The following is an 18,498-nucleotide window of genomic DNA, read 5'->3' as shown; positions in this document are numbered from 1 at the left end:
TATATCTAGTCGACAAATTATTTATATATGATATTTAGAAAAATACTAGGCAAATTAGTATTAGTTTTTACCTTTAGACAAGTTATTTGAATTTTATACTGTTCGTGACATTATTTTCGTACTTATTAAAGGCCTGCTTTCATGAAAAAAACAAAATTGCATTCCTACTTTTATTTCTTAGTTGATGTTGATGGAAACTGCTGAAACCCGAATTGTTAGTAGGTATGCTATTCATATAAATTGTAAAATATTTGTAGCGTATCAGTATCTAGCGTTTAATTTATGTTGCATTTTACGGTGATTACACGTACATAAAAATATTTTATACTTAAATAGACGTAAGATGTAAGATGCATTTCAAATGACTATTTTTTTTTAAAAAAAAAAAAAAACGAAATTTAGAAAAAAACGAGAGGCAATGTTTTTTTCTTAAAAAAAAAACGTACATTTCTGAAAAAATACGAACTTTTTTTTTTTCTATTTACAACACTACTTAAGACTACCCTCTTAGTATAGTGATATCCAGTGCTTAAAGTGACATCAGATGAGGTGACGGTATGGAACAAATATGTCCACTTCGAGCAGTAATTTTGACAGAACCCGAATCACCGGGTGATTTAAGCCTCGCGGACAAGCCCCGTAAGGGTAGATCTCCGATGGATATTAACGGCCCTCTGCAAGATACTGTGAGTGCCAAACCACAATCGAGTACGTGTGTGTTTGGAAGAGTAGTTTGGACATCCAAATCGACAGGAAACCGTCGATTCCATGTCATGCATTACGACAATAAACTGCCCCGACAAAGTCCTCATGAGCTGACAGAGGAGCAGGCCCAGCTCGGAATGGCAATTTGATAGAATTTGTTTTAAAAAATCCGTGTGATCTTCGTTTCTGGTGTAGAATTGTGACAGGAGATAAGTGGATGTTTTTGAGAAACCCTCACACGCGTAAACAGTGGGCGAAAAGAGGACAGGAACCCCTGGACAATGTGAAACAAGACAGATATGGGAAAAAGCTCATGCTGTGTGTTTGGTGGTGTATTGACGAAATAATTCATTTTGAGTTTGTTCCAGAGGATCGTGCTGTAACAGGTTAACTGTATTCTGAACAATTACGCCGAGTGTATGCCATTCTGAACGAGAAATATCCGGCATTAACAAGAGGAAGAGCTTATTGCTGCAAAGTGACAATGCTCTGAGTCATCGGTCTCTAAATGTGACCAACAACTTGGATGAACTTGAGGTGTTTGAGTTGTTACCTCATCCTGTCTATAGTCCAGATGTTGCACCCTCAGATTATTATTTGTTTTGCTTTTCTCTCTCTCTCTCTCTCGCTCTCTCATTTCTTGTGTGGTCGGCTATTCAATTCGGGCGAAGGTCATCGAACATGATGGCCTGTATTTTTCTAAGTAAAAGTTTGTCTTTGTTTCTGATATTCGTGTTTCTTTTTCCTTCATGTATGGTGCAGAGCTTTTGGGACAACCTGGTAATTGTAAACACAGAAGTCCAGACAATGTTAAAATAATCCTTTTGAATTTAAAGAAGAGTCGTATCAATGACAGAGGAGGATCCAGGTTAAACATTTTAGGCGGGTGGTACAGTAGTTAAAATTTTTTGAGGGGAGTGGATTGCTCGCCCAAATATTGAAAAAATCAAGAGCACAAATTCTGCCATTGAATAGGGTGATAGGGAACTGTTACTTCTTTCGAAGCAGCAGAACAAAGTATTTGATAGTACAATCATATTTGTTGACTCGATGCTAACGTCGTACTCATTTCTATGTGTAAAATCTTTTCCTTTCTGCACGTAAATTACAATTTAAATCAGTGATTTTTACCGGTATGCCATACCGGCCGATTTTCGAACTTTCAGATGCATAACGGGCTCATACCGGCTCACTTTAAACACTGGTGATATCAAAAATTGATTCTGCTAATATGCAATATATTCTGTTTGTGATCCCCGATAATATTACTTTCCGTATAATTTGTTTCAAGTATTGTACAGTCACGTTTAAAAAAAAAACTTACTTCCCAGAAGCTCCCTTTAACCCTGCATAAAATTTTAACAAATTATTTATGTACTGAATTCTCTTCTCTTTTGAGAAAAGAATTTTTCTTGTTAACATAAGCATGAAAATGTTTGCGAGTGCAAGACATGAGCAAAGAAACAGGCGGTCAAGCTTTTTTTTTTTTTTTTTTTTTTAATTATTATTTATTGACCTGCTTAGCTGAATTGTTCACACATGCGACTTCGTAGTGTGCCCGGATTCTACTCCTAATTCGACCACTAACATTTTCTCGTACTGAACCATCAACATGAAGGGCCACGGTAGTTCAGTGGTAGAGCACTTTCCTCTGGTGCATGGGGGGTCCTTTGTCTGATCCCAGCTCGCGCCAAGTGGGCCTTGTGGTGGACGACCACAATTGCGTGTTCCTCCGTTACCTTCCACTTTATTTATTCCACCATTTCGTTCAGTATCATTACCTACCTTAGCCTCCGAGGCATAATCATGGATCGTAAAACTAAAAGATTTCATTTCATCTTCTTATCATCTTGAAACCATTGCGAACTACGTGAATTAAGAAGTAGCGAACTCATGACCAGAAAGTCAGAAATAATGACATCTGAGAGCTGATACACTGACCATACATCATTACGTTGAACGTGGTACATCTCACTAGCTGTAACTCTTCATGGATTGTAGCGGCAGTGAGTTCAGGACTTATTTCTATCTGTTGAATAACTTCATCAGTATTTCAAACCCGTATGACTATAAAGAATGAGACTTGTTTATTATCTGTCTCTCCTGCGATTCGGCTTACCGCTGTGTACTGAAATAAAATACTTACTGCGGTATCACAAGAGTGCATGAAAATCTGTCCACCTGTGCGTCAAACGTTTAGCCGGTGACATATGGTCAATGCATCGTTATATATATTCTGCTTGTCTGCGCTTCTTTGACATGGAAGTTTATTAGCTACATGTTCTTTTTTGGCTAAAGAAATGCTTTTTGATATTTGATATTATGTATTATGTATATTATGTATATATTTGATATTTAATATTGTTTAACTTGTATTTTCATGTGAGAAATTTAAGTTTGCAGTCACCTACATGCTTTAATGTTTCAACCCATGTTAAATAGTTTTACGTAGTCAGCACACAATGATTTTAAATATGTACACGACTGATTACATTAAATTTGGTTCAGGATATCGTTTTGATTTTTGATTTTTTTTTTTTTTTTTTTTTTTTTTTTTTTTTTTTTTTTGAAAACTGCATATGGAAGAAATCTAAAGTAAAACTAGTAATAGTAGCAATCCTGACATGGGGCTGACGTCACTTGCAAATAAGGGAATTACTTCGCTTTGTCGCATGCACAGATAAAAGAAACGAGATATAACAATATGCTGCTGTTACCTTATCTTCTTTAAAAAAACTTAAATTTTAGACTGTATTTGTTAATTTCCTTTTTTTTCTTTTTTCCTTGCTTACCTGCTCTTTTTTCCTTTTCTTGTCTGTTTTTTCTTTCTCATTTGCATCCTTTCTCGCTTGTTTTTGTTTTCTTTGTTTCTTTCTTTCTTTCTTGATTGCCTGCTTTCTTTCTCTCTTTCTTGTGCACACTGGTTTGAAAACCATAATAAGAAATTACGGGTCGTGGTGTGTGATTTACATGTAATCATAATAGTGTATTCATATGGAATATTGTATGTTGATCGTTTTGATTTGTTGATTTGTTGCAGCGGCTGTAATGGAGAAGTTCGATGTGCCAGCCAACACAGTGAGAGAAGCCATCCGAGTGAAGTTGAACAATGAGGATAAATTGAAGAAACGATCGAAGAGATCCTCCTCAATGTTTATGGTTCAGTAACAGCAACTGTAAAATGAATACTCAGCTATCTAATTTATATTGTAGTTCGCATTAGTTTTTGTATAATTTTCTTTTGTAAGAGATGTCATAATAGTCATTTGTATAGAGAGCAGAAACATGGATGTAATTAAATGTATGTGACTGTAGAGATTCAATAGGGCTGTGCTGATCGAGTCATTGCATCGATAATGATCTACTTGATGGTATTCTTCACACTTCTCATCTCTTTCTTCGCATTTCGTTTCAACTGTTACATTCCATCGCCTCTCTACGTTATACAAGAATGGAAACCAGGAACAACACTATCTTGGCTTCATATCAATTCGATATTTACGTAGTACTGTAATTAGTGCTCTCTACGCATTCTTTATTGATTAGAAATTCGTTTACTGATATTAACTTTATTAGTGACGCTGTCAATGTCTGCATACAATATATTCTTCTCCAATACGAGTAAAGTATACGAATTTCAAGGAATGCTTACAAATTGACGTCTGTAGAAATACGTAATTTTTATAACTTGTAACAATTTCGCATTTTTATAAGCAAATTGGCCTCTTCTCCAATGGTCATATGAACGAATTCCTGTTTATTACGAGATTTTCTATATTGGTTTGTCGGCCCAAATCTACAAAATTCTAAAGAACGTTAAAAACTAGTTGAGGAAAAACAGAGAAGTTCGATGACTGGATGGGCGGAGCAGAAGAATTAGCCTTTTCAAGAGAAAAGCATCAGTTCAGCAACGGGGATATTGAAAGTTCGAATCCCTCTAGTCCAGTCATCAGGGTTTTTCAGCATTCGTATTTATTGTGTAAAGGTAAAATAATTTAAAACCATAAATTTTCAATATTTCCGCTCAGGGTAACACAAAAGCTATCATATAAATTTTTCGTGCGAGTTAAGCAATTGATTCCTATTAATCTTAGCTTTATTTAAGAGTAAATATCCTATATTTAACTTTATTATTATTATTATTTAATGAAAATGGATAAAGAGCATAATTTTGCGTGTTGTACCATGTGGATGTAAGCGTTGAGCTTTTACTTGCATATTAGAATGCAAATGGTTTGTGGAAACGAAGTCTTTGAGGGAGAAATGTGATGGGGGAGGGGTAGGTAAGCATGCAAAATTAGAGTTTGATTCATTTATATTAACCCGAATTTGAATGTGCCACTTACCTAAGAAAATTCGTGTTTCGACCAATGGTTGTGCTCGATCTGCATGCCACCTCTAGTGACTGTTGCCTGGCGTCTGAGTTTCCACTGCAGGGCCATCGGTATTACATCCCACTCCTCTTCACCCAGACTTTCTACACGCCGGAGATGGTACATACCGAACCGATGGGACAGTCATCGCTTGTGGAATTCGAAAGCACAAGAGTCCATTGGATTAGCATCTGGATTGTTTACAAGGATGTTAGGAAAGGCAATTACCGCAATTCCAGTTTCCTGTTCCATACGGCGATAGAATTCCAGTGATGTGGCTGGATACGTTATCTTGATGCAGTTCAACCTGGTTTATGTCTTGTTCGTACAATGCTGGGATTTCAGACAGGGCGTGAGTCTGATAGTCTGCAGCATTGATTTTGACGTTTTGCTCCATCCTTCGGAGACAGTTTGCCTCTTTACGAGAAATCAACCACAATCATGAACCTTTTTGGGAAACTGTCTGTGCACTGGTGGAAGAACATACTTAGACGCTTGGTGTCAACAGATCTGTATATAATAGCACGAACTTTACCACAGTCGTTAAGGTAAATATACGCCTTATCAACGGTAACAATAAATTTCCATCAATCATCCGCGAGTTGACGTTCATACAGCCTCCTGCAGTTCCTTTATCGCTCAACCACATGACACGGTTTCTGGGCGTGTACACTGCTCTTGTGGACGAGCGTGAGGCGTAAATTCCTGTGAATGGCGCAGTTAATTGTCGCCTGGGATATGCGTCATTTGTAGACCATCGCACGCTGTGTGTAGGGATTTTCGGAGGTCGCCATACGCTGAACCACACGCAATAGCAGCGGGTCGTTTTTACGGGAAGCCGGTTTCTAGATGCTCGCGTTAGTGTTATAGGACCAGGACTTTGTGCTACATATTTCCGTATAATAAGGTTCATAGTAGAACGACCTACACGAACATTACGCACTTTACACATTTCTACGAGGCACGACGCCACAATGAACCCGTCACAGAAACAACTAACTTGTTTCGGCTGCATCAGAGTACGCTCGTCCCACTGCCCTACTGTGTGACTAATGAGATATTGTTGCTTGCCTTGTTGTATTCTCACGGCGATGGGTTGCACATTGACTTCGGCTCAATATAAATGAATCAACCTCTGTAGAAAGTTAGATAGTGTGAAACTTCGTAATAGTTGCATGTCATCGTATAATAAATTGAAGGCTTCTGAAATTCGGACATTGCGTTTGCATGGGAAATATGTTTTGAGTGTGTAGAATGGTGTCAAAGCCAAGGAAAACATGCGAGGGCGGCAGTTTAAAAGAATTTTTATGTGAATGGTTTGATTTGACACTTAAGCCAGTGACGTAGTTTTCTTTCTACTTCGATTTTTTTTTAATGCCGTGAAATGACTAGTCATATTTTTTTGAAATGATATAGTAAACTAATATATGTTATTGTCGCCTTTTCTATTCATTTTACATGATGTTCTCAGACTGTATGTATAACATTGTGCCATAAAGTCATGATCGCAAGTTCTTCACTCGAACGTTTTTTAACAGTTCCCAATACCATTGCAGAAGGTTGTCCTTTAGCATTTCTTTTCTTCACTATCATTAGTTTAAAAATTAAGAACGAGCTCAGGACTTCATCCTAACAGTAACGGATTGTCCATGAAATATTCCTCAAATCAGTCTTGGATTTATAAGGTTTTAGATTATCATTTGGTTCATGCAGCGGTATTAATTTAAATGATTGAACCTGTATTCACACCGAGCTTCCGCGATTCTTTTTCATACCAAGCTATCTACAAAGTTAAATAAACTCTAATGGTATGTGTGTGGCTATATGGTTATCATACTACGTGAGTTTAGTGCTGGAGGCTTGGTTTTGATTCTCGCTGGGAGCTCATGTGGTTTGGTTTCCACGTGAAGTTGTAGATCCATCTCTCATGTAGTCTCAGTGTTGAGCGGGTCACTAAACTGCAACCCAAACAATCTTAAAATACGTGCCCGTGCTCTTCTGTGCCCTGTTAAGTATTTGTTCAAAAACTCGTATTAATGTCGAATTCTCACTGACTCTTATCAGTATTGTCAAGCACATAGGGAAGAAAAGGGATAGAACTTAATTGCACACGTAATAATTATATTGATTAACGTATACTGTTACAAACACGAGACCCCCCTCGTTACGTGTGGATAGCGCACGCGATTTTGGTATGGGAGACCCGGGTTCGATTCCCGGCAGGAGTCATATGGTTCGGACTTCACGCATAGCAGTAGATTTATGTCTCATATAACCTCACTGCTGAAACGGACGCTAAAATTAAATCAACTATTAAAACACGAACATCTTACGTCTGTCCCATTGCTTAATAACTAGCGCGCTGCTCCCGGTGAGAGAGCTTTGAATGCAAGAGAGAGAGTAAATCAGTCCTCAAACGATATATCCGCTAATGATTTGTGCAAGAAATGCTGTCTTCTCCCAGGACTTGGGCTGTTTCATTTAGATAGTCTTTTTGATAGTACTTTACCTTTGGTATCCCGTATTCTGTCGGGTATCCCGTGAGTATTTTCTAAATTTCAGTATTACAGTCAACTATTTCTAGATAATTTCATTTATGATAATTTGCCTTTAAGCCTTTCGTGCATTAAGAGCAGTTGTTTTTCCATGCAAGGCAGTTTTATGAAGTACGTAAGGCATATTCTGTGTAGAAGATATTCCGGAGATATATTTTTTAATGAAACGAAATTGTATTTACTACCAAAAGTGCTCGATCTAGTCCTTGTATTCAGAGAACATTGAAATTTTATAATTAAATTTGTAAACATTTGTATTTTTCATACCTACAATCCACAGGAAAGGAGTTCAAACGAACAACACGAAACTTACATAAGTACCTGCGGAAGTCAATATTGAAATGAGGCTTTATCTTGGACCTATTGTCTTCCCGCCATTTAGTATAAAATCTACTGCACCTAACACAGTAGATGGTGATTTAAGTGCCTTGTACTATCAGCCAGTTAATATACCTTACCATAAAAGTAGTCAGTTACAGAGGAAGGCGCAGCGGACACCCTTCTCTTGGTGTTCGAACCTTCCTGCCAACCATTGACACAACCTCGCTGATAGTACAATGTATTCTGTCATAGTGTATGTCTTTTCATTTGAATAGCTTCTGACGATTCCGGGAAGGTTTGAGTTATTTTATACCAGTACAGCCTTATTATTTAGCATATGAAATCTATTTAGACTTGACACTTGTGAAACTAATATACGGGTTAATTATAATATACATGCGTTCAGTATTAATACAGCGATTGCATTTATATTAATAAGAAATTAAACGACACGTTGACTGGCATCTAATAAATGTTGAGTTTTGCAGTTGACTTGCAATGATGAAATCCAACGTTAATTGATATTTTTGTAAAGTAAAATATATTCTGAATATGTTCTTCCATTCCATTAGTAACAGTCAATAGTTTGACTTAATTTTAAGGCCAAACTATTACGCAGTGTATGAGAGTAATTATGTATTATCGACTTCACGATGATACAATAAGTTTCACGTATGACAAATAAAGCAAGCAAGCTATTTTGAAACACCAAATCATCTGTAGGTCTAGATTCACTGAAATTCGAAATGAAAAACTGTGACTGAGCCAGAGATCGAACTTAGGGTATTTGGCGTTCCGTGATGACGCGCTAACTACTACGCAATCCAGTTCAGGAGACCAGCAACACATTCGAGCACGGTTTGATCCACGGCCCACTTACTGTTTTTCACTCCCTGAATTTCATTAATAATTTTTTTTTTAGATAAAATTGTGTTCTCTGCACTAAAGTGGCTTCATGTGTTTCGTTAAAAATCATCTTCTAATAATTACAACACTATGCAGTAAACGTCTCTCGTTATATAAAAAATATTTTTATATCCCAGTTTCTTATCATCTACAGACCTCGTTAGTTAGTTCAAAATCACTCAGGGCATTCAGTCTTGAATTGACAAAAGAGGACCATACACAAATATTTCAGATATTTCTTTTCATATCAAAGAAACTCAGGGATTTCATTATGCCACTGTTTTTTGTTGTATACAAAAAGTAAAAGACTTCCAAATAAGTGGTACAAAATTGTGTTCCTTTCCATTCTCTGTTGTTACGGATATCTATGCAACTATCTGTTGTTCCAGTAATGAAGGCTAGCTCATTGTTGCTCTTTCGACAGATGTAACAGGCAATATGTCTATACTTCGTGCTTTAGCATGGAACCATCCATGCGTAATACACGTACAAAATAGGTATATCGTGCCCCTTCTTGACCAAGTGACCAACATGCGTGCACTCGAGTTCGATTCCTGGTGGGGTTAAATATTGGGATCCCACTTTAAGTAGGAGGTTCGTCTTATATAATTTCAGGTTCATAGGTGGACTTTAACTTCCAATCAAAAAAAAAAAAAAGTATGTACTTGTATTCTTCACTTGGAAGTGTGGGATAAATACCCTTTTCCGAAAATAAGAATCATCGTGTCTGTGCAAGGAAGGCTAGGTCATTATACAAATTTGTCTTGCTTTGTAATAGGTCCACCCTGACTGCTGACAACGTGAAATGAAAGATGTTACCTAATTTACAGTAAAAATAGGGGTAGTTAAAAATAAATTACAAAAAATCGATATGCTTAAGAGAAACCAGTGTCCAGTATGTTTCTTTTCAAAAGAGTTCTCTCGAAACTTTTATATTTTATCGCCATACATTTATATCCTTTGCCTGCAGGGCATAATCTTCAAATTTTGTATTAGATTTTCCTTTCAAAGACGTAACTCTATTCAAAGATTTCTTCAGAAAATGTCGAATGTCTGAGTTCAGTTTTCGAAGAAAGTTCTCAGTGATTAGAAAGTAAATAGGAAGAATTGAATTGTGGAAAGATATAATGCTTTCATGTCAGTCTCTACAATTATTTACAAAATACAAAACAATAAAAGCAACAAAACTGAAAGTGCAAAGAAACAGTTAATAAGCGTTGATAGTCATCATTGTTATTAAACACTAAAAGATGAGTTTCGTTTCACGTCTTGAAAGTGCGGTAGGCTTTCAAACTATGCAAATCCAATGCAGTAACTGGAAGTAATAGATCTATCAGTAGAGGAACCTGTTCTTCAGTCACTGAATCCAGAACGGTTTCTCGATGTCTCCTGCAACTATTACTAAATGCAAATCAATATTGAAACCGGAAATTATACTAGTTTTTACTACTTCGGTTTCAGTAAAATGAGAGCCGTTATGAAATTGTTCAGACGATCCTCAATTGATATATAAACGTTTGCCGACTTCTATTGCCGTTCGCTTTCTAACGGAATCAATATTGGAAGCGGAAGTGGTAGTAAATACACGGGCGTCTCCTGTGGGGGACAGGGGGGACGCGTTCTCTTTCAATATTTTGTGGAGGAGATGAAATGGACCAATGCTCAAAGTATTTAATCCTATGTTGGAAGAAGTAGACGAGGAGAAAAAACTAAAGTTATATTTGTTTTTAACTATTAGGTTCGTGGGATTGAAATGTCCAACTGATGTGGAACACACCATTTTCAAGTTTATATATACAGTATATATACTACACTTCTTGGTTAGTCAAAGTAGTCTCGGGTACAGTCACACACTTTTCTCATTGCTTAACCAGTAATAATTGGATTCCATTACTAGGACGGGAGAACGGAAAAATAATATAAAGTTGATCCGCAAATTAAAAAGGGAAGACTACAAAGACAGGGAAATATACAATAGAAGTGAAGGTGACAAGAGGAATTAAAAAGGATAGAGCTATTTGAATAATGGATATGAAGATGAAGTTTAACGCAAATAGTAGGCTAGCAAGGGAGAACTGCTGTGGTAGTACAGAAATTAAAGATGGAAAGAATACATTGAGGAGCCGGATGATAGCAAGATTAAACTGTATATTTTAGGTAATACAAGAATGGCAAAGGAATTGTCATGCTGACGGACAAGTTCGAAAAGATACAGCGAAATGAAGAACGAAAAGGTAGGCAATATACCTTTTGTGTTTATTGAGAATACAGGACAAGGAAGAAAAAGAAGTATTCGAAATTTGTAATCAAATCAAGAATGTCATCGTAAGACTTCTTTAGGACATTGGAATTCACGCGTTTTGCCCAAAGTTGTACACAAGAAGAAAGTGATTGTACCCATGGGAAACTCTGAACATGTTATAGAGACTATCCAAAAACGTACGGCACTCACCTTAATAGCACGTATAACTAATCCAAACAGCCACACAAGCAATAATTCAGATGCGTAGCTGGTCATACAGATGTTGTATGTCTGTCTGGAAGATGGTCATTGTTGGGACCGTCTGGCTGTCAGGTGCTGTCCTACTATGTCCCACAGTTCTCAATAAAGCTTATGTCCGGTCGGGGAAGGAAGGAGGAGTATTCTGGGTAGAGGGTGAAGGGTTGGTGGAATGGGGAGCGCATTGTGCTGATGAAGGAATCGTCCAGGTAAGCTCTGAAGATAGTATCGACAACGCCACGAAGGTACGACGTACTAGTGATATTTTCATCAAGGAAGACGGATATGTAGCTTATTTTACAGCCCCTTCTCATACTGATTACCAGAAAGTCTAGTGTGGCTCCTATATGACTAATGGGAACACGCTGGATTTTCCCGTTCATCTGCAAGTGTTCATACGAGCGCAGGCCAGTCACTGTGTTTAAAATAAAAACTACTTTCATCACTGACACCACAATTTTCGATTTTCCTTGCCACTGCAGTCTCTCGCGATTCCACCGAAAACGTTGTTGGCAACGAGCAACTGTCAGGAGTAATAGTGCGAAAGGAGTGCAGGATGATAGATCAATCTTTAACAGTTGATTGTTTAGTATTCATATGATCACATGGAAATCATAGGAGCTCTTATTGCATTGGCGGTAGTTCTGTAAGTGCACGTCGGCTGTGAGAACTCTGTCTCCCGTGTATATGATCGATGGATCACTGTCGTCATGATTCATGCTAGCGGCAGTTCAACGGAACATTTATCCATCCTCTCACGGTAGCATTAGTATCAATAGGAGGCTGCGACTACGACAGAAGACACTTAGTTGTAGAACTGCAGACGTTGATACTAGACACACAATGTGATCACACTTAACTAGCTCGTCTTATTGTGCAAGTACTGCTAATATATGCCTTCTATAAACACTAGGATCAGCCTACCGTTTACGGTGGCCGATGTACGTATTTCACTCGAATCGCTAAATGCATACGGAGTGAAGTAAAATGCTTTTCCAATAGTTCCTTATTTTCATGTCACACGCAGCAAAAGTCGAGGTTCGAATATGAAAGAGATTGTGTGGGCGATGGAAAGAAAGTTAAAGAGCTTAATTTGAGAGGAGACATAGCACAAAGATACAATTGCCTTTCATTGAGTAAAATAAGTGAAAGCGGTTTAGACAAAGGAAAGAAAGGAAGTGTTCGTTGATTTGGAGAGTTGTAACTGCTTTTCCTCGGTAATTTGAATGAAGATATTAAAGAAGTTAGGTATATAAACCAAGCGTTTAAAGTTGGAATACTAGAAACGATATAGGCTGGTGAAATGGGAAGTTTCCTAGTAATATCATTTACGAATATTATGTTGGAGAAATTATAGGAGGCATAAGAACTAATGAACTATAGAATCTGAATAGAAAATTAACATTATGTAAGAGAACATAAGAAGTTGTTCTGAAAATAATATGAGATGAAAACAAATTTGAAAAATATTAAAACAGTGGTGGCTAGATGATTGAGGCTATTATAGACGTCTGAGAAGGCCTATTTTTTAATACCTAGATACGATATGTGAACTTTAAATAGGAGCAATGGGGAAAATTGTGTTGATTATGATGAAAAGCGTGAATGAAGAATTACAGAAAGGACTCGTATGAAGAATATTGCATTGTAAGAAGCAGAAACAAGAGAACAAAAAATGCACGAGTTCTCGAAATTTGTATATTAAAATGAACATAAAATTTGGAATAATGAACTAATGAGGAGCATTCTGACTAATGGATTAAAAGAATATAACTGGAAATAATTAAAAAGATATTAAGACATTATAGAAAGAAAATTATATTCCGAATAACGTATAGAAGGTATCGTAGAAGGAAAGCATAGGAGGTAGAGAAAAGTTAAATTAATGGATAGTATTAAAAGTGTAATTTCTATGTCGAGACGAAGAAGTTACCTAAGAACTAAAATTTGTGGCAAGTAGCCTACTAATAATGGAAGCAAATTAAAATGAATGGATAAGTTAAGTGATTTTATCACTTCTGCGCTAAACCTAAATTTTCAGTTCCAAACAGTATGTCTGCTACGCACAGAAAGTATGGGCCGCTGTTCCCCTCTCTTACTTATCTTTGATCTATTTGCTCTCTAAAGCTTTCTCTTAAGCAGAAATTGCAGTTCTCTCTTTCAATATAACATAAGTCAATGGAAAACATATATCAATTGTAAGTTCCGTATGCAACTCATGACTTCGGAACTCAGCAGAAACAAATGAACAAGATAGTGGGAGAGGGGCCGCGGGGCTCAGTAGTAGAGCGTTTACGTGTTGTGCGTGGGATCCCTGGTTCGATCCACGTTGCGCCACGTGAACTTTGTGTTGGACAAACACCACGTGCTTGGGTTTTCTCGGAGTTCTTCCGTTTCCTCCTATTTTCTTCAGTCCACCATTTCATTCATTTCCCATCATCAACGTCTCCTTTAGCCTAGCCGGCATAACCGTGGGACGTAAAACTTAAAGATTTCATTTCATTTCAAATACTGGGGGAATATCATACTTAACCTGTCAGTTGTATTGGTAAAGGTAGTGCGAGGATCCGTTAGCTCATAATTCAAGTAGAATCTCGTTTACTCATAATTTTGCCGTAAATTTTGTTGGTGTCTAATAGGATTCTAGTTGTCTTCGTACCCCCAATTTTAATATACCAAAGACTCCCATGAGTAAATATCTACAACTTCAACTGCAATAGAGGAACTGAAACCGGATAAGAAAACTGCTCTTCTCTGTCTGTTACCGATGGCAATCAGTGTTGTAACCGGAAATAGTACACTTCCACCACTTTGGATGTGAATAGAGGATAAAAGTAGATACGAAACTTACTCGTGGGACGTCAAAAAGCCATTTCTGGCTAAGTCTCTGTGAATATTAACCGGAAGCAGTGCTAGAGAGATAAGAGTGGAGTTGAAAAATGATCTTGAGATGTGCATAGCGTATTTTGGAAGTCTAAACTTGGCGTTGCAACCTGTAGATAACTTCGGCCAACCAGACGGAATTCGCCATATCTTAATTCAAGACGCTTTCCACTTGCCTCGTAATGCTAAATAAGCGTAATAAATGATCTGCCCCACTAGAAAGGGTAAGTCCTAATCTTTCTTTTTCAGGCAAGCATAACACAGAGACAGTTAAGCCCTGCAGGGTAAAGGCAACGGGTGAAATCAGTTTTTAATGGAAAGAACTCACGGACGCGATTTTGTCCTCCACAGATAAATTTGAGATCAAACTGGGGACCCTTTGTATTTAGAGTCATCGCACTTTCATAGAACCAAATGGCAGCACATGTATTCAATGTATTTATCATTGTTTACAGTCATTAGGTATTTACTGTAATAAATGAACAGTCCATTCAAGAATCAAATTAGAATAGAAATCTTGAACATCAGAAATAGTTTTAAAAAAGCAGATGCGGTGGTACCATTTTAATTGAGTTTTTTCTTACAGATCATTAAATTCATGCAATATTTTTAAACGTTTTCTAGTATGCATATTCCTGGCCAAAATATCCTGTTTTATAATTAAATTTTTATTATAAATATATTTTTATTAACGTTGTACAGTCTCCCAATAAAAGTGGATCCATAACGTATTAATAGTGAAGCCAGCATTTGTCGTGTAATATACTATCCTTTATAATGGAGAACAATTTGAAAGCAGTTAGTTTCACAAGTGTCCCTTTGTAAACAAAGTGTAAAATGTATGTAAAAGTGAAAACATAGAATGATCTGAAGTATATTTATTGAATGTATTAATCAGTCACTGGATAATAAAGAATAATAAAATATTCCAATTAAATTGTGTTATTTTTTTTATTCCCTCATTGTAATCAGTCTGATGCCAATGAAACGAAAGCATTCATATCTTCCTATTGAAAAGCAGACGAAGCTTCTCTTATTAATATATATAAAAGAATGTCTCTGTGTGTACGTATATGTATATGTCATAAGATTTTCGCATAGAAAAGAGCCACGTAGAACCACGGATAAATCTTCCCCAAAGCTAATCGTGTACGAACCTGATTTTTCCGTTTTGTACTTGAGGAGAGGGGGAAGGGATTGGATGCCCAAAATTCATGCAAAAATTATAAATAATGAACATAGTGCCTGTCATGTAACTAATCCAAACCTTTTACCGGTGTTCCAGGTTGCATATTTTTTGCATCTTTGAATTATCTTTTATTAACCTTATTCTTGCCTTGCAAAGAAGAAGGGCCGTAGTGACTCAGTGGTAGAGCGTTCACTTTTGGAGCTGGGGTCCTTGGTTCGATCCCAGCTCGCACCAAGTAAACTTTGTGGTGGACAACACCGTATGCATGGGTTTTCTGAGAATTCTTCGTTTCCTCCTACTTTCTTCGTTCCACCATTTCATTCATTTCTCATGATCATTGTCTCCTTTAGCCCACGTGACATAATCGTGGGAGGTAAAACTTAAAAGATTTCATTTCATTTCCTTGCGAGGAACAGGGATATCAGCTGGCCCGACAACCAATATCGAAGATAATTACGCATTTCTTTAGTTTCAAGGATTTTACGAAGTCCATTGTAACTGTGTTGTCTGATGAGTAATAACGTATTCTATTGTATTCTTCTCTACCAGTTAGATACAAAGGAAAAAAAATACCTGTAATATGACGTTATTATTTTAAGAAATTAATATAACAAGTGCCAAATATTTAAGTATTTAAAAAGTTTATTGCATTTTAAAAAAGGATTTGTGATAAAGGCATGCGTGTCTTGCAAATTTTTTTTATTATTATTAATGGCTAAAAAATTGAAGGAACTGCGACAGTAGAGTCACATATTCAAAATACCTAATAGACAGAGGAACCTATACGGATGGGGAACAAAAGGACGATGCCCCCCTTTTGACGCTCCAAAGCTTTTTACTGGAATGAAAATAATGAGTAAAATAGCCAGCTGTATAATTCCTAGTGAAATGTATGGAGCACATTTTTAAATTATCTAACCTTGTAGGTACTCCTATGGTGACCAAGTCAATATTAATGTTTCGGATATGTTTCTCGACTACCCTTCATCAAAATCGAAAATAAAATAAGCTGTATATCATTGTGCGCAATAAGTTGATTACACGCTTGATACTGTAACTCCAGTAGAAATATTGCAGTTTTATTGTAAACTCGTCGAAACCAGTACATAATTACACTAACGAAATCCAGTTATCCCACTGCATCAACCGTACGGACGCCCTTGCTATCAGATGAAGGCATAATGACTTTGGTTGATTGAAGTTTACTGTCCCTTTTCAGTACCGTGACTATATGAGACGTGAGCTTAAACTTTAGGGTGGAATCTGAACAACCGTAGTGGTTTCAAATTTCAAGGTGTGTGTGCGCCAGCCACTAGACCAGCGGGGAGGGCTTGGCATAATCAGAGACGTCCAAACTCGGCTCGAGTTCGTATGAGTCGATAACGAGCCAGAGCCCCGGTGAGGTTAGTGAGTGCAACCACGACCGTGTGTGAGAATGGTGGACCTGATTGCAAAATGACCATCTCAGGACATAATCCGTTATTAGGATCATGCAGAGGGACTCGTCCCGTATTCCCCTCGATAACCCTTTAATGAAAGCATTTTTTAATTTTTTTTTTAATTTTATTTACAGTAGCCTGGTAGACTGGCTATCTCCACCGAACTCATTAATAGGGAAAATCCGTTAACATCTTAACGGGTAATGGTGGGTTTAACGGTGGCTATCCACATTCCGTTTATAATATATAACATTGCCTAACTTCTATGCAGCGTGCATAGGAGCAAATAAACGTTGGTTGTTTATAACAAAAAAACATATAGAAAAGTGGTTAGCATGGATATCCTGTACATGGAATCGCTTGATTCTTTTTACTGTGTACCATAATTTATTTTAGATAGTAATCGTCCAAGGCTGGCAAGAAAGTTCGTTAAAAGCTGCAGAAAAGATTTGAAGTGAACAATGCGTCCACAAGTCAATTCAAAATTATGTGATAGTCATGTTTAAATCTGTAGCATTCTCTAGATAATGTTGCTTTTTTTTTAAATTGTTTCGATTATTAGGGAACATCCACAAAAGGAAATCGAGAAAGCGTAGGCTAGTGATAAATGTTCATGCTTCGCAATCGGTAGGTCTCGGGTTAGAATCTGATGGCCGGTTATTCCAACTGAGATTTTTCCACATCTCTACGCACGCCATAGAGGACCGGGCCCAAGTCGGCATTTTGAAACCACAAGAGAGAAATTTAAGGGAAGTCTGTAATGAAAACAACATTGGCATTGAGTTCTTTCGTTATGGTACTACTAGCGCTAGAAGGAGCTTACGCTATTACAGTACTTATGGCTTTAGCGTAATCTGTGCATTAGCTACTGTAGGCTGTTGCTGGTGGTTCAATGTTAGCGGATGCGGCAGTGTTGTTTAGGCCTATACAATACCTACACACATAAAGGAACACCAACAAATAAAGAGTGGAGACGCAACATTTTCTTAGGCCCAGGAACGTAAAGTACAAAAATTCTACCAGGCAAATACCAGGTGGTACATTTAAGTATAGGCCCAAGCCAACTTGCTTTCCTATTGTTGTACAGTAATAGTTTTGGAGAAATCAGCCTCGCAGGCTGTAACTGGAACGTATTGAATTACGATACATTTCATACTCACTCATTCGGCTTTATGTCTTTTAAATTACAAAATGATTGTTCCCAATTGCTCCACCATAGAGAGAGAGCTACCCGATGAAAAGTCTTGTCATATGACAAACTTCTGTATCTGATAAGGGGCAAAATAATTCGTGTTACTAAATTAGCACTAGCGTGTCATATTACAAATAATCGTCGTTTTTATGTTTTGCTTCCCTGCAAAGGTGTCGTCCGAAACATGGTACGTTCTAGCTCTAAAGTTTATTCTCAGCCTCTTGCTTTCTATTTGGTTCTGTTGGTTACTTTCGCTTTATTTGCAACTATAGTAGTAGTATTCATACGCCCGAATGAATATGTGTGTGTAATGAACCCATACTCACTTTTTTTTTTGTGTGTGTGTGTGTGTGTATATGTAGTACTTTAAATTAAATTCTATCTCTTCGTACAGCTTTCCTATTCCATCTGCACTTTCCAACCGTACGAGAAAAG

At 37.2% G+C, this 18,498-nt stretch overlaps 1 protein-coding gene across 3 annotated transcripts in view; it reads left to right on the top strand.

Annotated features, from left to right (window-relative positions):
- LOC145672024 (uncharacterized) overlaps positions 1-11,126 on the top strand; it is an 84,831-nt gene extending 73,705 nt beyond the window's left edge. For all 3 annotated transcript variants that reach the window (XM_081741215.1, XM_081741214.1, XM_081741216.1), the window contains exon 10: positions 3,746-11,126. In XM_081741215.1, the coding sequence (XP_081597341.1) occupies positions 3,746-3,873 (128 nt within the window). In that variant the 3' untranslated portion in view covers positions 3,874-11,126. The remainder of the gene's footprint in view (positions 1-3,745) is intronic.
- Positions 11,127-18,498: the final 7,372 nt, after the last annotated feature.

This window comes from Thermobia domestica, chromosome 15, assembly GCF_964235325.1.
Source record: "Thermobia domestica chromosome 15, izTheDome1.hap1.1, whole genome shotgun sequence".
Lineage (NCBI taxonomy): Eukaryota > Metazoa > Arthropoda > Insecta > Zygentoma > Lepismatidae > Thermobia > Thermobia domestica.
This window is presented reverse-complemented; position numbering and strand designations above follow the sequence as displayed.